Below are 18409 nucleotides of genomic sequence, written 5' to 3' on the forward strand. Positions count from 1 at the left end.
CAAGGGGCTTATATTTTGAGCAGAGAAAAACAAGATTGTGATCTGATTTTCCTAGAGGAGGTCGTGCTGTAGAGATGTATGAGTCCTTGTCATTTGCATAAAACAAATCCAATGTTTTGTTTTCTCTGGTAGAGCAGCTGACAAATTGTTGAAACGTTGGAAGTGTAGCAGCGAGTGAAGCATGGTTACAATCACCAGAAATTGCCACAAAAGCATTGGGGTTTTGTGTCTGTAGCTTAGCAACAGCTGAGCTGATGGCATCACATGCAGTGTCAGCAACAGCGGAAGGTGGAACGTAAACTGTTACCAAAATAACACTGGTGAACTCTCTGGGTAAATAATATGGACAAAAACTTACTGCCAACAGTTCAATATCTGGACTGCAGAGATGACACTTCACAGTAATATGTCCTGGATTACACCATCTGTTGTTCACAAGTACTGCCAGTCCACCTCCTTTACATTTGCCGCTCCTCTTTAAATCTCTGTCTGCTCGTATGGTTAAAAAGCCCGGCAGAGAGACGCTGGAGTCGGGGATATGATCCTGCAGCCATGTCTCAGTAAAACACATGATACTGCATGCCCGGTACTCTGGCTGGGTCCTTTGTAGGGCTTGGAGTTTATCCAACTTGTTTCCCAACGATCTCACATTGCCCATCATAATCGACGGAAGAGATGGTTTGAACTTCCTCCTTCTCTCTCTTCTCTTAGCTCCTGCTCTGCATCCACGGCGTCTCCTTTTCAACTCATCAGGGATTTGGGGTTGTAGCTGAAGTATTATTTGAGCTTTTGAGATATTAATCAGCTGTTCCCGGTTGTCAGAAACAACCTCGTTGCCATAGCAATGCATCATAACAAATGTCCAAAAATAGAAAGTATCAAGAAAAATCCTCCAAGCTGCACAGCATCCGACACCGGAGTGGACAGTAGTCCAAAAAAAATCAACTGTATCCATCACAAGAGGAATAGTTCCCAAAAAAGAATAAATCAGAATCAAAAGTAACAGAGCTACTCCAACCTGCTGCCACCTTGAGCGGCGCAATTCTAGAACATGTTATGTTATGAAGAATTTTAAAATGTATGTCTTTTGTTTTATTAGAGACACAATATTTGAGGGGTAATAACCAAGCCCTTCTCCAGTTTATTTTTTAAATTTGAGATCTCCAATCAAATTTGCCTCTAGGTACCACACTGTTCTTTCTTTAAAAGGATTGGCAAGGTTCACACTGTTAAGAAGTGGACTGAGGAGTCAAAGCAGATGCTACAGGCATGCTTTGAATGCACAGACTGGACTGTTTTTGAAACTTCAGCCACTGACTTAAACCAACTAACTGATGTGGTGACATCATACATCAGTTTCTGTGAGGACATGTGTGTGCAGACCAAGACCTTCTGCACCTTTGGGAACAACAAGCCATGGTTTACTCCACACCTGAGGAATCTGCGCAGGGAAAAGGAAGAAGCTCACAGCAGTGGAGATTGGGCGCGGTACAGGCAGGCCAGGAACAGACTAACAAAGGAGATCAACGCAGCCAAGAGATGCTACAGTGAGAAGCTTAAGAACAGCCTTTCTACTGGTGACACTTCAGCTGTATGGACTGGTCTGAGAAACCTGACTACCTATAGGAGCCCCCCCACCCATCCTGAACAGAGTCGTCTCCTGGCCAACCATCTGAATGGCTTCTACTGCAGACATGACAGGAAGCCGTTCACACCTCAAATCATCCCCTCTACATCCCATTCAGGAACAAATTCTTCCCATAAAGACCTTCAGATCGTCCGCCTGCACTAAAGATCTCCGAGGAAGATGTAAACAGGCTCTTTCAGCGCATGAAAACAAAGAAAGCTGGAGGACCTGATAACGTCTCCCCATCATGTCTGAAAGCCTGTGCAAATCAACTCACCCCGATCCTCACCCAGATCTCCAACAAGTCACTGGAGATGTGTGAGGTCCCCTCCTCCTTCAATCGATCCACCATCATTCCAGTGCCCAAGAAACCCACCATCCTAGGAATAAATGACTACAGGCCTGTAGCCCTGACGTCTGTGATCATGAAATCCTTTGAGCGGCTGGTGTTGAAGCACTTGAAAGACATCACAGGCCCCCTGCTGGACCCCCTGCAATTTGCTTACCGTCCAGGGACATACGCCAGGATCCTGTTTGTAGACTTCAGCTCGGCCTTCAACACCTTCATACCAGACATCCTCCACCAGAAGCTCACCCAGCTCAACGTCCCAACCTCCACCTGTTAGTGGATCAACAGCTTCCTGATGGACCGACAGCAGCAGGTGAGACTGGGGAGCATCTTCGCCCGCACCAGATCAATAAGTACTGGTGCCCCCCAGGGGAGTGTTCTATCCCCACTCCTCTTCTCCCTCTACACAAATGACTGCACCTCATCGGACTCGTCCGTGAAACTCATGAAGTTTGCAGATGACACCACTGTCAATGGTCTGATCCAGGATGGGTGATGAGTCTGCATACAGACAGGAGGTGGATCGGCTGGTACACTGGTTTTGTCAGAACTACCTTGAACTCAACCCACTCAAGACTGTGGAAATGGTGGTGGACTTTCGGAGAACACCACCCCCATACACCCCTCACCATCCTCAACAACACCGTGTCAGCTGTGGACCACTTCAGGTTCCTAGGAACCACCATCTCTGAGGACCTGCAGAGAGAATCAGGGCTGACCTTCCCTCCATCCAGGATTTATACAGGTCAAGGGTCAGGAAAAGAGCTGCTAAATCTCTGCAGACCCCACACACCCTGCACATAAACTCTTTAGAGTTTTACCTTCAGGTGGTCGGTACAGAGCAATGTTCACTAAAACCAGCCGCCACAGAGACAGTTTCTTCACCCAGGCTGTTTCTCTGTTGAACATTGAATAGAGTACCAAACAACCTCATACTCAAGTTGCAAATGCACCTTTGTATATGTGTATATTTAAGGACATAAAGATATATGCACAAATATATTTAAAAACCCAGAGAGCAAAGTGTACCGGAGTCAAATTCCCTGTTTGTATGTACGAACTTGGCAATAAAGTCGATTCTGATTCTGAAGTTGAATAGAACTCAAATAACACTTGATGCACGCTGGATTGTGGTTTACGCAGCACAAAAAATGTCCAAAAAAGAAAACGTCAAAAATCGTGATTCCTTAGTGGATTTATTCCAAGTTTTGCAGGCACACAAAGTGATACATGTTCACGGGATCTCTTCTGTCTTTCCTGCTCTCCTTGCTGCATTTATTTGACTGACTGACTGCCTCACCTGCTCACTACTAACTTAGTGACTGGCTGATTGGTTCACTACATGATTGACTGGCTGCCTGTGGTTGACTGGTAAAAAACCATATGACTACCAACGTGCCTCTTGAGCTGCCTAAAGCCTATGTATTTATGTAAAAAACCCATATCCCAAACAAAATAAATGTACAAACTAAACGAATTAATAATCCACAAATTTATTGTAAACAACTAAAATTAAACAAAATATTAATTAGAAATCCAACAAAAAATAAACAAATTAATAAACTGAATGCATGTGTTATTGCAAACGAAGAAGAGATTTGTTCCACAAGGTGGCAGCACTGCAGCTGTGAGGGATGAAGCGAGCAGAACGATCACTCAAAGAAGAAGCAGTTTGACGGTGGAGGAGTCTTTTTCCATGACAGTCAGTGAGGTGGGTGGGCAGAATCACTCTAAGAAGCAATGTTTAGGTCTATGTGAGGTTCTAGTCGGATTTGTGCTCTTATATTCCCTTTGATAAAAACGTTGTGCTTTTTTTGGCGGGAGAAACGGTTCCGGTACTTTAGTGCGAGCTCTGCTGTTCTGGACACTCATGCTGTACCAGGGTACTAGCTGTCAGGGTTAGCTAGCTGGTTATCAGGAGAGGTTAACGGGATTCAGCCCAGAATGTGGCGCTGCTCTCACTGCTGGTAACATCTGGGGGTTTTATGTTTCACTTTGAAGGATTTCTGTAATAGAATGGCGACTCCTAGAATAGTAAGTGTCACCCTGGCTGATGGTCAGGATTAGCTTGCTAGCTTTCATCACCGAATGGATCCAGGTTGGAAGGTAGAGGGGCTGCTAGGTGTTCTGATAAAAACGGCGTTTAGAGGTGCTTTCTTCTTCCTAACGGATACTAATGATACGAGTTAATGGAGGAAAAAACAGAAAAAGTTCGTTTTTCAGAAATGTGTACTCAAACAGAGCTATCTTTCTCCACCAACCTTTCCTTTCAGTAATAACGCTGAAGAATGCTGATTTAGAAGCAATCATTCAATAATCTTTCTCAGTGTTTTTCTGTCTAGTGAAGGAATCAGTGATAACCTCTAAGTGGTTTCAGGAATTTTCACATAGCCATCTGTGCTCCACGATATTAGGAAATCTTGCGAACATTGTTGAATATTGCAATGACAATTAGTTAAATATGGTCAACTCCATGTTGGTCCCTTTCTTCTGTTATGCTTCTAACACCTGCGACCTTCAGCATTTTGGACCTTACCATCTGTGTCAGGTGTGCATCTCCTGCAGCGACTGATCTGATTACTGTAGGGGTGGACAAGTCAAACCTGTAGAGCTGGTGTATGTTTGACCTCACTGCATCATTAGCAGGCTCCTATAGAAGGTGGTATCAACATATGTAGGCATTGGTCCAAGAACAGAGACATCTCCAGGAATGAAGTGGTCCCACCTTTGTTTTATTGCCATGCAAAGCATGAATTTATCATATTGTAATAATATCAACAGTTGTGGTATTAATATTGGACTCAGTGGTTTTATATGTGGTAAATAGTCCAGTCTGGAGGGCCTGATCTGAACTCACAGTGAAGGGGACCAGCAGTAAGTGTAGTGTAGTTAGTGGTTAACATATTCCTCTGCTAAATCAATCATCTGTAAATCAATCATCTGTAAATCAAACATCTGTAAATCAAACATCTGTAAATCAAACATCTGTTTAATCTCATACAGGTTCCTACTCGGCAATGAAAAATTTGGAATTTGCTTTTGATATTTTCCAAATCTGAATGACTACAGGGAGAAATTAGAATTGAGTTTGGAAATATGTTTGAGTTTATTCCTTATTCCTTGACCTGAAAGTTACATTTCTGAAAATAAAGGGCTTTGTATGGTTATTTATATGATGTCACGATGTTTATTTGGCTCTTTCAGATATTTGATTTTTCTCAGTGATTTTCACTCACTGATTGGTTTGGTTTTGAATTACTAGTGGAAAGCTTAGGTTAGTCATTCTGAAGGGGATATTTCGCTGCTTCGTAGGCATCTAAAGCCCCTGAGATCAGGGCTTTAACTGGACAGTAAGTGTTGGTCCTCGGCCTGGTTTACATACAAACAAAGCCCTGGTACTCCTAGTTTTCGAACAGACCATGAGCTTTATAGGGTCTGTATGTAGACTGGTCCAAGTGTTGCACATTTTAAAATAGAGCTGGTCATAGTTGGTGGAGATGGCCTTTACCAACCTGCAGAGTCAGAAGCCAACCTCAGCATCATGTTGGTTAGTAAAACATACAGATAATAAAACCCAGTTTGTACTCAAATGTTAAGTATTTTAGAAAACAGAGAAAACAACACTTTGAAATGGAACATTCGTGGTAACCATTGTCCCACATTGTGTTCAGGTCGACTGGTATTTACCATCTACCTGACATCAGGTTAGAACATTATTATCTTTAAGCTAGCTAAAGATGATTGGCAGTAATGGTAGCAGATGTAGTACAACTCAATTCATCAAACTATTGAACAGTACATTTTGAAATGTTGCTTTTTATAGTTATTTGTCATTGATGCTACATAGCAAACGAAACATCATCCCATCATCATCTGAAGCAGTTCTTATATAATTCAATCTTGGCTCAGGGATTCACAGGAAAGCTAAATCTGCAAACGTCCTTCAGGTCATACAGTAAATGTTTGCAGAATAATATTCCCTTTTTCCTCACTTCCTGCAGACTGAGAACACATCTTATGAATGTTCCTCCATGGTTTCCTTTAGAGAGTGCAGTGTTCCTAATGCACTTCTGCAGATTGACATAAAGCTATTGTAAGGATTTTAATCTTAACTCACGTTTTAAACAGTATTATTTGAACAGAACTCGATATCATCAATACAGTCTCAGTCTGTGTGATATTAGTCAGGGAGGGAATAAAATGTTCCTAGTATTTCCACCATGATTAAAGTATTTAGGCATTAGACTGTTGGGCTCTGACTGTCACTGCAGACTATCATGACACTGCTTCCAAGTATGTTGATTCTTAGTTTTGAATATATGAATCTTTATAGATACTTTCATTGAATCTCAAGTGGAAAAAGATGGAAAAAGTAACTATTTCAACTATACTATAGGTTTCGAGATTGAAACATCGTGTACTTCATCACTATGATAATACAATAAACGACACAGTAATTACCCATCCTTATTATTGTAATAGACTGTTTGGAGGGTTGTGTCTGTTGGCCCTTACATCCCCACTGTGTCTGCCATTTATGTCTTAGCTGACCTTCAGTAAACACTCATGCCTCAGTCTTTCCACACAAGCATCAGAGTGACGGCCTAAAGGAAGGAGTGAAGAAATGATGGAATTATCACACACTTCTGACATCATCATCGTGATGTTTCCAGCTGGAGAATTTTATGAGAGGTTTTTAAAAACTGAAATCATAACAGGTCATCTAACATTGTACTTGGGTGCCCTCTTGTGGTTTAAATTGTGAACACAACAGGTGTATTTCTGTTGTGATTGGCTTCCATCACTTGAAAGTTGAGAAGATCTATTGTTGAGAGACTTGCAGTGAGAAGCACGTTGTCCTAAACCTTAGACTGTACTACAGTAATACTTTGTTTCTGTTACCTTTACTGACCTCATTTCTTTCCTTTCAGTCTATCTCTACATGTTTGGTCCTCTCGGCTGGTCTGGGAATTTGTTGGACTTCCAGTTTGAAATGGAGCAACATCTTTTCAACACAGTGGGATGAGGTAGTAGGTTGTATAGTTTTAGGGTTACACCCACACTGGGAGATAACTATTCAACCTACTGTCTTTCTCAAAGTGCTACACATCATCCCAGCTGTTCTCTGAGCTGTGGAGAACTTCCTGCTATTCTCGACTGGACCCAGATGCTGCTGTCATCATCAGATTGTTTTCCAGCTGCTCGCTCAGTGTGAGGTAGTAGATTGTATAGTTTAAGGGTTGTGATTTTTGCCCTGTTTGGGAGATAACTATACAACCTACTGCCTTCCCTGAAGAGTGGGATGCCATGTCTCCTCTGGCAGTTCATTATTAGAGCTTCAGCAGTGCCATGGATCAGGATTTTCATGTATTCTTGTGCTGTGGCTATGTTTTTGTTAAATGGTACATAGTGTGACCTATAATTAGATTCAATGCTTTACCTGTGTTAACAGTTTCTTCCCTGCAGGTAAATAACTGTCTGTACTGAGCCAGTCAATCTTGATGCTCACCTAAAATCAGTAACGGCTTGTCTTTGGTTCTGGATTTCATACAAGTAATTCTTTTTCAACTTAAATCCATCTTTAAACTCAACATAAACATCACAAGAAGACTTCTAATATAAGTCTGTTCTCCAGTTCTGTATAAACTACTCTGTCAGTCTCTGTTCACCAGTTATCTTAAGACTATCTAAACTGATCCAAATGATGTTGCTCATCGAGTTCTGACCAACACCACGAACCTGGATCCCTGTTTGGGAAATGATAGATTTCAAATATCTGGTTATTTGGTCTATAAAGCGTTGAATGGTCCTGGACCTAAACACAACTCCGAGTTACTATCAGGTACGATCCAGGAAGACTCCTCAGGTCATCCGAGACCTGCTCTCTGTGTGTTCCCAGGACCAGAACACCATTTAGTTTTTCTGCTTTTCACTTCTGGAACAACCTGCCTGAAAACCTGAGAGGTGCAGAAATTGTTGGTTCCTTTAAATTAGGCCTGAAAACATAACTGGTGGCTGCAGCTCTCCTGGAAAGGCTAAAGCTCATTTCATCGGTTTGGAGCTATTTATCTGGTTTAATGACCATTTTACTGCTTTTTGTACTGTCGCAAAAATCTTGTGCTTAAAATATGTTTTAGTTTTTGTTATTAATGTAGTTTTATTTGTTGTGATTGTCTAAAGTTAATTCCTGGTATATATAAACCTATCAGTGGGCTGTTTTTCATTGGGTCTTTTATTTCTCTTTTGAGTTTTTAAAATAAAAAAGACTTGCAAAAAGAGGATGGTTACGCTTTCTTCTATGGGTTATTAATGTTTGTAGAAAGTTGTTTTGAGGAAACAACGTTTCCAAGGTAACGACTGGAAAAATGCATCTGAAAAATATTACTGGTACTTCTAGTGTCATTCTGTTTTTAGAGTTCAATTCAATTATTTTACCAAAAAACTGTTAAAACCTGCAATTATTTTATATATATATATACTGGTCCTTCTCAAAATATTAGCATATTGTGATAAAGTTCATTATTTTCCATAATGTCATGATGAAAATTTAACATTCATATATTTTAGATTCATTGCACACTAACTGAAATATTTCAGGTCTTTTATTGTCTTAATATGGATGATTTTGGCATACAGCTCATGAAAACCCAAAATTCCTATCTCACAAAATTAGCATATTTCATCCGACCAATAAAAGAAAAGTGTTTTTAATACAAGAAACGTCAACCTTCAAATAATCATGTACAGTTATGCACTCAATACTTGGTCGGGAATCCTTTGGCAGAAATGACTGCTTCAATGCGGCGTGGCATGGAGGCAATCAGCCTGTGGCACTGCTGAGGTCTTATGGAGGCCCAGGATGCTTCGATAGCAGCCTTTAGCTCATCCAGAGTGTTGGGTCTTGAGTCTCTCAACGTTCTCTTCACAATATCCCACAGATTCTCTATGGGGTTCAGGTCAGGAGAGTTGGCAGGCCAATTGAGCACAGTGATACCATGGTCAGTAAACCATTTACCAGTGGTTTTGGCACTGTGAGCAGGTGCCAGGTCGTGCTGAAAAACGAAATCTTCATCTCCATAAAGCTTTTCAGCAGATGGAAGCATGAAGTGCTCCAAAATCTCCTGATAGCTAGCTGCATTGACCCTGCCCTTGATAAAACACAGTGGACCAACACCAGCAGCTGACACGGCACCCCAGACCATCACTGACTGTGGGTACTTGACACTGGACTTCTGGCATTTTGGCATTTCCTTCTCCCCAGTCTTCCTCCAGACTCTGGCACCTTGATTTCCGAATGACATGCAGAATTTGCTTTCATCCGAAAAAAGTACTTTGGACCACTGAGCAACAGTCCAGTGCTGTTTCTCTGTAGCCAAGGTCAGGCGCTTCTGCCGCTGTTTCTGGTTCAAAAGTGGTTGACCTGGGGAATGCGGCACCTGTAGCCCATTTCCTGTACACGCCTGTGCACGGTGGCTCTGGATGTTTCTACTCCAGACTCAGTCCACTGCTTCCGCAGGTCCCCCAAGGTCTGGAATCGGCCCTTCTCCACAACCTTCCTCAGGGTCCGGTCACCTCTTCTCGTTGTGCAGCGTTTTCTGCCACACTTTTTCCTTCCCACAGACTTCCCACTGAGGTGCCTTGATACAGCACTCTGGGAACAGCCTATTCGTTCAGAAATGTCTTTCTGTGTCTTACCCTCTTGCTTGAGGGTGTCAATAGTGGCCTTCTGGACAGCAGTCAGGTCGGCAGTCTTACCCATGATTGAGGTTTTGAGTGATGAACCAGGCTGGGAGTTTTAAAGGCCTCAGGAATCTTTTGCAGGTGTTTAGAGTTAACTCGTTGATTCAGATGATTAGGTTCATAGCTCGTTTAGAGACCCTTTTAATGATATGCTAATTTTGTGAGATAGGAATTTTGGGTTTTCATGAGCTGTATGCCAAAATCATCCATATTAAGACAATAAAAGACCTGAAATATTTCAGTTAGTGTGCAATGAATCTAAAATATATGAATGTTAAATTTCCATCATGACATTATGGAAAATAATGAACTTTATCACAATATGCTAATATTTTGAGAAGGACCTGTATATATATTTTTGGTTGGGGCGAATTACTTTCCTGCCCTTTTTCATTATATTTGTAGTTCTAGGTTTGAGCAGTAGGTGGCGGCATTTCACTTGTTTCCACACTGGCTTCATTAGAACGTGTTCTACTTATTGTTGGTATGCAAGATAATTTTATCTTTTATGAATAAAAAAAACGAGTTCATTAGTTTATTTTACTGTGCCCCAAAAAGCTACGGTCATGGAGTATTTCATCAAAATACTTTCAATAACATCTCAACCTTCTGAAACTGCACCTCAAAATGGTGGTTCAATCAATAGAACAGATGGTCCCTGAAAAGTGAACAGACCTTCCAGCTCAGAAGAAAACAGCGCAGGTTTGTGCAAATAGTTCAAATCAGTGTGTGAGGTGAGACATAGATGTCTAATTAAAGGCAGGACAACCATAACCAGACAGTAAATCTATATACAGTAGGCCAACCAGCTCTTACCTTTGCTTTCCCTGGTTCAAGAGTGGAAGGCAGAGACAAGGCCACAGTGAAACCATCACTTTTTAAACTGTACCCTTAAACTAAACATTAGGGGCTGTTTTAGCATCTGTCTGTTAATATCTTGGTGTTGGTACAGCTTAATTTCTGAGCGAGTATTCCCTAGTAAAGTGTTGTACTAACCAAAGTACATCCATTACAACTACAGATTTCAATATGTTTTAATAGGATTTATGTCATAGACAAACACAAAGTGCTGATACATGTTTTCAACATGTTAAAATAATCTGAAAAAATGGATTCAGCTCCCTTTGATACCCCAAAATAAATTTCAGTGCAATCCAATGACTTTAGCTGCCAGATGTGTTTTTGTACATTTGTTTTCAGCCTGTCTAACTCCGTACTTTAAAGGTTTTCTTCTTTGTAAAATAGCTAAAGCTTAGCCACATTAGATGGACAGTTTCTGTGAACATTATTTTTTTGATGTCTTACCGCAGATTCTCATTGGGATTTAGTTCTGGACTTTGACTAGGTCATTCTAACACATGAATCTGGTTTGATCTGAACCGTTCCATTGTACTTCTGGCAAATGTTTGGGGTGGTTGTCCTTCTGGAAGGTGAACATCCCTCCAGTCTCATATCTTCAGCAGCCTCTAGCAGGTTTTCTTCTAGGATTGTCCTGATTTAGCTCCATCCTTATCTTCCCATCATCTCTTACCAGTCTCCCTGTCCCTGCTCAAGAAAACAGTCCCCACAGCATGATGCTGCCACTGCATGTTTTACCATGGGGTTGGTCTGTTCAGGGTGATGTGTGTTAGTTCTCCCATCATACATAATATTTTGCATGTAGGTCAAAGAGTTATATTTGTATCTCTGATCAGAGCACCTTCTTCCAAGTGTCTGCTGTGCCTCCTATGGCTTGTGGCAATCTGCAAGCAGGACCGCCTTTCTTCATGCCACTCTGCCATAAAGGCCAATGCATGAGTAACAGTTGTCCTGCCGTACATTTTTCAACCTGACATGTGGATCCTCCAGAGTCACCATGGGCCTCTTGGCTGCTTCTCTGATTAATGTTCTCAGGTGGATATCCATGTCTTGGTAGGTCTGTAGTTGGTCCATCCTCTCTCCATGTTCAGATGGCATGTGCAAGACATTGTACACATAAAGTCACCAATAGGATAACTATCACTAGCTAAAACCTCCATATATGAAAAGGAGACCTATATCTTATGTGCCCTGCAGGACGTTGCTGAGAAAGGAGTAGAAGATTTGTTACATTTTAGGTGCACCTACCGGCCTGAAGCTTTACTGGTGGACCAGAAATAAGGGAACTGAGAAATGAAGTGATAAAAATGTGCTATTTTGTTCCTGTACATTGAAATTAATGCATTAAAGCCCCAGCAATAATTAGAATTTCACCAATACAATTGCTGAAGACATTTTATTAAATGTATTTATACATTAGGTAAATTATATTAATTCCGAGTAGAAAGTATGTCAGTTTAACTGCTTAAAATCACTTGAATCACTTTTATTCCAAACATTTTATAAAGAAGTACTTCGTTGACATAATTAGTTGAACAAAATCATTTTATTCATTACATTTCAAACATATTATATTATATATATATATTATATTATTTTATGCCAATGCAACATTTGTAAATAAAGCTGCTGAAATTTTAATGGGTTCTGGTTTTGGTGTGTCACAATGTTTACTGGCCACCTTTAAACCAAACTTTCCCCTGGCTGGCCCGTCTAATAAAACCCCGTCACAGTGGGCTCATCAGTGCGCTTCGCTGCTTTGACCTTTCCACTCTGGCTGCGCGTCTCTGCAGCGCCTCGGGTCAGACGCGCGTGGAGCTGCGGGGCTGTGAGCACGCGCGGCTCGGAGGCAGATCCTCGGTAGAACACGCCCTGATAGAAAAGGTAGACCCACGCAGGGTGAGACACAGACTGCCGCGAACGTTCTGCTGGATCACAGAGCGAGCGGCCGGAATCAGCAGTCCCAATGCCCCCTCCGCAGGCTCCCGCAACCGGACTCCCACCGAATCAGATCGGGACAGGCCTGCTGGCACTCAGCGTGGACTTACTGGGGACCGACGGTTCGGGACACCTGGTGATCCTGAATGAGATATCTGCAGCGGCAGAGGATTAATCCCACCATGAGCAGGAAGACCCGGCGCTGGATTTTCCATTTCTTCCTCTGCCTTGGAGTTGTTTATCTGAAGATTGGGTGAGTTCTAGATGTCGTGAAGCTTGGTTCTAATGATCTGCCTGGTACAGACAGTGGGTTAGGACCAGCGGGGAGTTGAGTTTCATTAGATCCGCAGAGAGCTATAGAGCTCTACCTGCAAACCTGCTGTTGTTCTTCTGTTCCTGAACAGAACCAGAGCTGTGGATAGTCTGTGTAGCACCTGCTGGACACATGTTTACCTGCATGTCTCCTCCATCACAGGGGTCTGTCGTCGGTGGTCGCGCTGGGAGCCAGCATCATCTGTAACAAGATCCCGGGCCTGGCCCCCCGGCAGAGAACTATCTGTCAGAGCCGACCCGACGCCATCATCGTGGTCGGGGAGGGGGTCCAGATGGGCACCAACGAGTGCCAGTTCCAGTTCAGGCACGGCCGCTGGAACTGTTCGGCTTTGGGGGAGAGGACCGTGTTCGGTAAAGAGCTCAAAGTTGGTACGTAGCTGGGAAACTTCTTTCTTCCGAGGTTGGGTTATTGTTTTTCCTTGATGGAATAAGTTATTTTTATCCCACATCTAAAAAAAGAAAAAAAAAATTCTGTTAATATTTAGACCTGATGCAAGAAAAACACCATAAAGTACCAGAAAGGACAGTATTGGGAAACATGTCAGCCTGCATTAATAAAGACAATCACAGTGATTTTGCTAACATGTTTTATTCTTCACTAAGTTGGACATTAGTAAGTTGGCAGTGTCTCTCTAACAGACATATGAAAGATAAGATGGAGAGAGGGATTGTTGAAAGTTGCTATAAATGTTCAGATTTGGTCTAGAGGAGACATTCCTCTGAGATACTCAACCCTCTGACCTTTGGACAAATGTCTACAAGTCTAAAGCTGAAGCTGGTTGGATCTGCTCTGTGGGAAAGTGAACCTCATATGTGATGGTGTCAGTGGAATAAAGCTGGAGGCGATGCTTGCTCCGCAGACAGCAGAGCAGAAATATTTCCTAACAAGCCGGCACTCTGCTGTCTTGTCCTTTTAACGTCCCTTCTGTCGTCTGGATGCACGAACTCGGGGCTTGGGTGTCATATTCCACTTCAGGGACGTTCCATCCTTTATTACGGCATTTCTGCTTCTTACTGCATCAGCTCAGGGTTTAACTGCGATGCATGAAGCACCAGAGACTTCCCTGCCAACAGCTTGGTGTTTAACAGTAAGACCTAATGTGATGCACTAAAAAACTCACAGACCAACGTGCCTTTATCCTCTCTCAGCTGAACCACCTCTATGCATGTTCATAAAATACCACTTCCCTCCCCAAAAGCTTCAAGTTCAGGCAAGTACTTTGTTCTAGGTTTACAAATTTCCCTCCAGGTTCTGAAGCTTTGGCAATGGAGCTTTAGACATCAAATAATTCTAGTCCTTCACCTCAGGAAGACGCTGCCTTAGTTTGTCTCTCGTCACATTCAAGGGGATTAGTCCAAACTTTTCTTTGTTGCAGAGTGCAGATTTTACCTGCATGTAGTCAAGGATTTAGGGCTGAATGTGCTGCTCAGGTCCAGCTGCCCTGCACGGAGAGTCTGGATTCATTGTTTTGTTTCAATGGACTGGAACGCTGATATCTGACAGAATATATAAATTTGGGATTGTGGTTGGCAGACATGCAGCAGTGGGTAGTATTTTGGCATTAGGGTGAGGATTATTCTCACTGACAACTTAACTCCTCCAACTGCCTTTTTATTTTGTGAACTGTTGAAGCCAACTACATGAGACACACACATTTGAACTGTGACTATGAAGCAGGACACTGCTGTGTTTGGGGACATCTGTGAGGACATGTTCAGGAACAATCTCTGTGAAAACTTGCCTCTATACAAGTTTACGTTTTAAATCCAGCCACTTTATTGACTGCTCCTGGATATAGTCCAAGTATGTTTCACCGGGAGTTGTCTCCAATTTAATTAATAAAAACTCCAGTTGGCCTGAAGTGGTCAGATTTATAGGCTGGAAATCTCTTCATGCCGGGAGGTTATGCATGCCTCTCAGATTCACCTCCGCAGGGTGGAGACTAGCATGACGGCTGGCGGGGAAAGGGCCAGAAGACGTGTAAGATGAGAATACAAATATTTACCAATCACGGACAGAGTGGCGTGTTTAATGGTCAACAACTCCAAATTATCAAGTAAAACTGCCACGTTGCCTTACAAAAACTGCTTTATTTGTGCTCTTCTTCCATCTAAAAGGTTCCACTACACTTTTCACATGATTTTAGATATTTATTCTGAAGTTTATGTGCTTAAAGAGAGCTTGATTAATGAATTGAACTTGGCTTGCCTCATGCATTTCATAATCTGCTCTGTAGCAGTTATGCCAGGTATGTAAGGAGGCTTGACAGTGCCTGAAAAAGTGGATCCTGCTGTGTCCAATTGTTATCTGAGCTGCTGTTTTCTGTCTCTGCGCAGGCAGTAAGGAGGCTGCGTTCACCTACGCCATCATAGCAGCCGGGGTTGCCCATGCAGTCACTGCCGCCTGCACCCAGGGGACCTTGAGCGGCTGTGGCTGTGACAAGGAGAAGCAGGGTTTCTACAACCAGGAGGAGGGCTGGAAGTGGGGCGGCTGCTCGGCAGACTTCCACTATGGTCTGGGATTTTCTAAAGTGTTTGTGGACGCGCGGGAGATCAAGCAAAATGCCAGGACGCTCATGAATTTGCACAACAATGAAGTGGGCCGAAAGGTATGTTTCTGTAAAAGACTTCCATTACCTAACATCAGATGAGATTCTCAGGGAACCAATGCTGCTTTTCTTATTACTTCAGGAACGGGAATGAGATTCAGGTGGTGTGTGAAAAAAACAGGATTTTACTCATTGTTCTAGTTTCTGTTACCACAGTGCAAGTTAATGACAATTCATTATACTACTGTTTATTTTGCAAGATAGTAATTTTTCACAATTAGATGATAACCAGTTTTTGTACTGATTAATGAGACATAAGCTGACTTGGACGCCACCCCAGTGTGTGTGTGTGTGTTTGTGTGTGTGTGATTCCATTTTCTTTGTCAATCTTAAATGCAGCTCGTCTATACATACAGATTTTCAACAACCCCTTAACGATGCTAAGATATTCCTCTAAATAAACCATGAGTTGGTGGACATCTACGTAGTCAGATTAGAACATCTAGGAGGAGCTCACCTGTAATTGCTTTATTGTGAAAAAATATGTAGAAAATACCACAGATTAAACTTTTGTGACGATCATCAAACACACTGTTGCACATGGCGAGGACAGGGAGGGTAGGTTGTTTTTTTTCTTGATATATATGATATAAATGTTATTTTGTTGAGTCATTCATTCATAATCTTTATTTATACAGGTGAGCCCCACTGAGACATTTTAAAAAGCCACCTTTTTAGACCATCATATAATATTAAAACAGTTTGTTGCAAATGAATATTATCAAATATTATATGACACAACCTTTCGAAAGAATGTTTTAAATATTACCCTGAACCTTCAGTATAAAAAACTCTGGATGGAGCATTTTACAATGTTTGAACAAATCTTTCAAGGTTCTTTAAAGATTACTGAACTGACTGTAGATGATAGGCTGGCATGGTGTATCCAACCCAGCCCAGCTTTATTTATCGTCACTTTAAAACACCATGCAGGACCCAAGTGCCATACATATTAAAAATACACCAAAATGAATAAAAAGAAAAGTCTTAAATTAGACAAGGCATAAAGTACTCCAAATCATTTAGGGATATTTGGCTTTTGGGTGAAATTTCAGGATGAACTCAAAATGCACTATAATCGTTACAGGTGAACTTAATGTGACCTTTTCTAAACTTTTCAATGCACATGTCCAACTGTTCAATGTTTCAGTACTTTTTGCTCAACCTGCTCTTCTCTAACAAGGAGCTTAATGGAAATATTCCCAATATTCATCCATATATATCCAATATATATCCATGAATTGACCAATTCATTTCCTGGTCCAATCATAAACATTCCTCCTCATTATGTTTTCACATTTTGACATCATGAGACCAAGATAAAACCTAACAATTGATCAACAGTACCTAGCTATTGCAAGGCTTCAAACAGAGTGTTCACTAAGCTTAGAGTGTCACAGAGTGTCATCAGCAGGTTGCAACAGAGAAGCGAGTCACAGGAAGGCATAGAAGGTGATGCTCTTCAGCCACATCCCACACCGCTTCACCGTGAACAGGGCCCTGCAGAACCGGACAATGAATGCCACTCAACTCCCTACCCAAGTGTCACATCAGACCATTCCAAACCGTTTACACCAGCGTGGTCTGAGTGCTAAATGACCTGCGAGGTTACCTGACCACACCACCAGGACCAGGCATCATCATCTTGCGTGGGCCAGGGAGCATTTGTGATGGATGAGGGACCAGTGGGTCTCAGTGCTGCTCTCTGATTTAAAAAAATCGATTCATGTTGAGCGGAAATGATGGAGACGCCAAGGAGAGCTCTATGCATCAGCTACTGTTGTCATCAGAAGAGCCTTTGGTGACGGTGGTGCTACAGTGTGCATAGGTGTGTCTCGTCAATACAGAACTGCCCTACATTTTTTGAATGGTGCCAAGATGAACCCATACTACCTGAATGACATCATTCATTCAATCATTGTGCTCCTGCATGAACAACACAGGCCTAATTTCCACTTCATGGACAACAGCTCATCAAGGTTGCATCATTAGGGAATGGCTGCTGAAGACTTTAATTGAATGGCCTGCACTTTCTCCTGGACCCCACAGAAACCCTATGAAATCAGCTGAGTCGACATCTAGAGGCCCGTAACCCTGTACCCCAGAACCTCAATGACCTGCGGGCCACCCTTTAAAAAGAGTAGGATTCCATGCTTCAGCAGACAATAAGTCAACTTGTGAACATCATGAGACATTGTTGTAAAGCTGAAATTGATGCTCAAGGGCACATGACACGTTATTTAGACACCCATCACTGTTGTTGGATTTTGTTCTAATAAATTGTGATGAGGAAATCACCATTGCATGCTTCTAATTAAATGACTTACTTTTCTCATATAATATCACTGTACTGTGAACGTTTTACATTTTCCATAAATTACACCTCAGTCAGTCATTTTCTGCTGCTTCTTCCATAGCGGGTCGCAGGGGAGCTGGTGCCTGTCTCCAGCAGCCTACGGGCAGGAAGCTGGGTGCACCCTGGACAGGTCGCCAATCCATCGCAGGGCAACACAGACAAACACAGGACAAACAACCAAGCACACACTCGATCACGCCTAGGGGCAGTTTAGAGAAACCAATTAACCTAACAGTCATTTTTTTGTACTGTGGGAGGAAGCCGGAGAACCCGGAGAGAACCAACGCATGCACGTGGAGAACATGCAAACTATATGCATGCTCCACCATGCAGCCTAACAGATTACACCTGAAAGCCAAATATTTTTTAACTTTTTGTGAGTATTTTAAATATAAATAAGATTACTAAGAAACATAAACCAGGGGTAAGAGCAGTCATACAATGAAAAACATCTAAAACAACACAAAAAACAAAACATTAAAGGCAGCATCTCAAGTGGTGTGAAAGACCAGAGCAAAGACGAAGTGAATTAGAAAGAGAGAGAGAAGATGTCTGTCTAATGTGCTGTGGTGTGTTATTTCACATCTTAGGAGCTGCAA

At 42.1% G+C, this 18409-nt stretch overlaps 1 protein-coding gene and 1 long non-coding RNA gene across 2 annotated transcripts in view; both read left to right on the plus strand.

Moving 5' to 3' along the window:
* The first annotated feature begins 3633 nt into the window (after positions 1 to 3633).
* Positions 3634 to 8252, plus strand: LOC124857108. The gene is made up of 2 exons (XR_007035506.1): positions 3634 to 3687; positions 6908 to 8252. It is a non-coding gene; the product is annotated as an uncharacterized LOC124857108 (long non-coding RNA).
* Positions 8253 to 12104: 3852 nt separating this feature from the next.
* The window catches only part of wnt7aa (wingless-type MMTV integration site family, member 7Aa), a 29891-nt gene continuing 23586 nt past the window's right edge, over positions 12105 to 18409 (plus strand). The window contains exons 1-3 of the mRNA XM_047347829.1: positions 12105 to 12765; positions 12988 to 13214; positions 15183 to 15454. Coding sequence (XP_047203785.1) covers positions 12659 to 12765; positions 12988 to 13214; positions 15183 to 15454 — 606 coding nt within the window. The 5' untranslated portion in view covers positions 12105 to 12658. The remainder of the gene's footprint in view (positions 12766 to 12987; positions 13215 to 15182; positions 15455 to 18409) is intronic.

This window comes from Girardinichthys multiradiatus, chromosome 20 (assembly GCF_021462225.1).
Source record: "Girardinichthys multiradiatus isolate DD_20200921_A chromosome 20, DD_fGirMul_XY1, whole genome shotgun sequence".
In the NCBI taxonomy this organism is placed as follows: Eukaryota; Metazoa; Chordata; class Actinopteri; order Cyprinodontiformes; family Goodeidae; genus Girardinichthys; species Girardinichthys multiradiatus.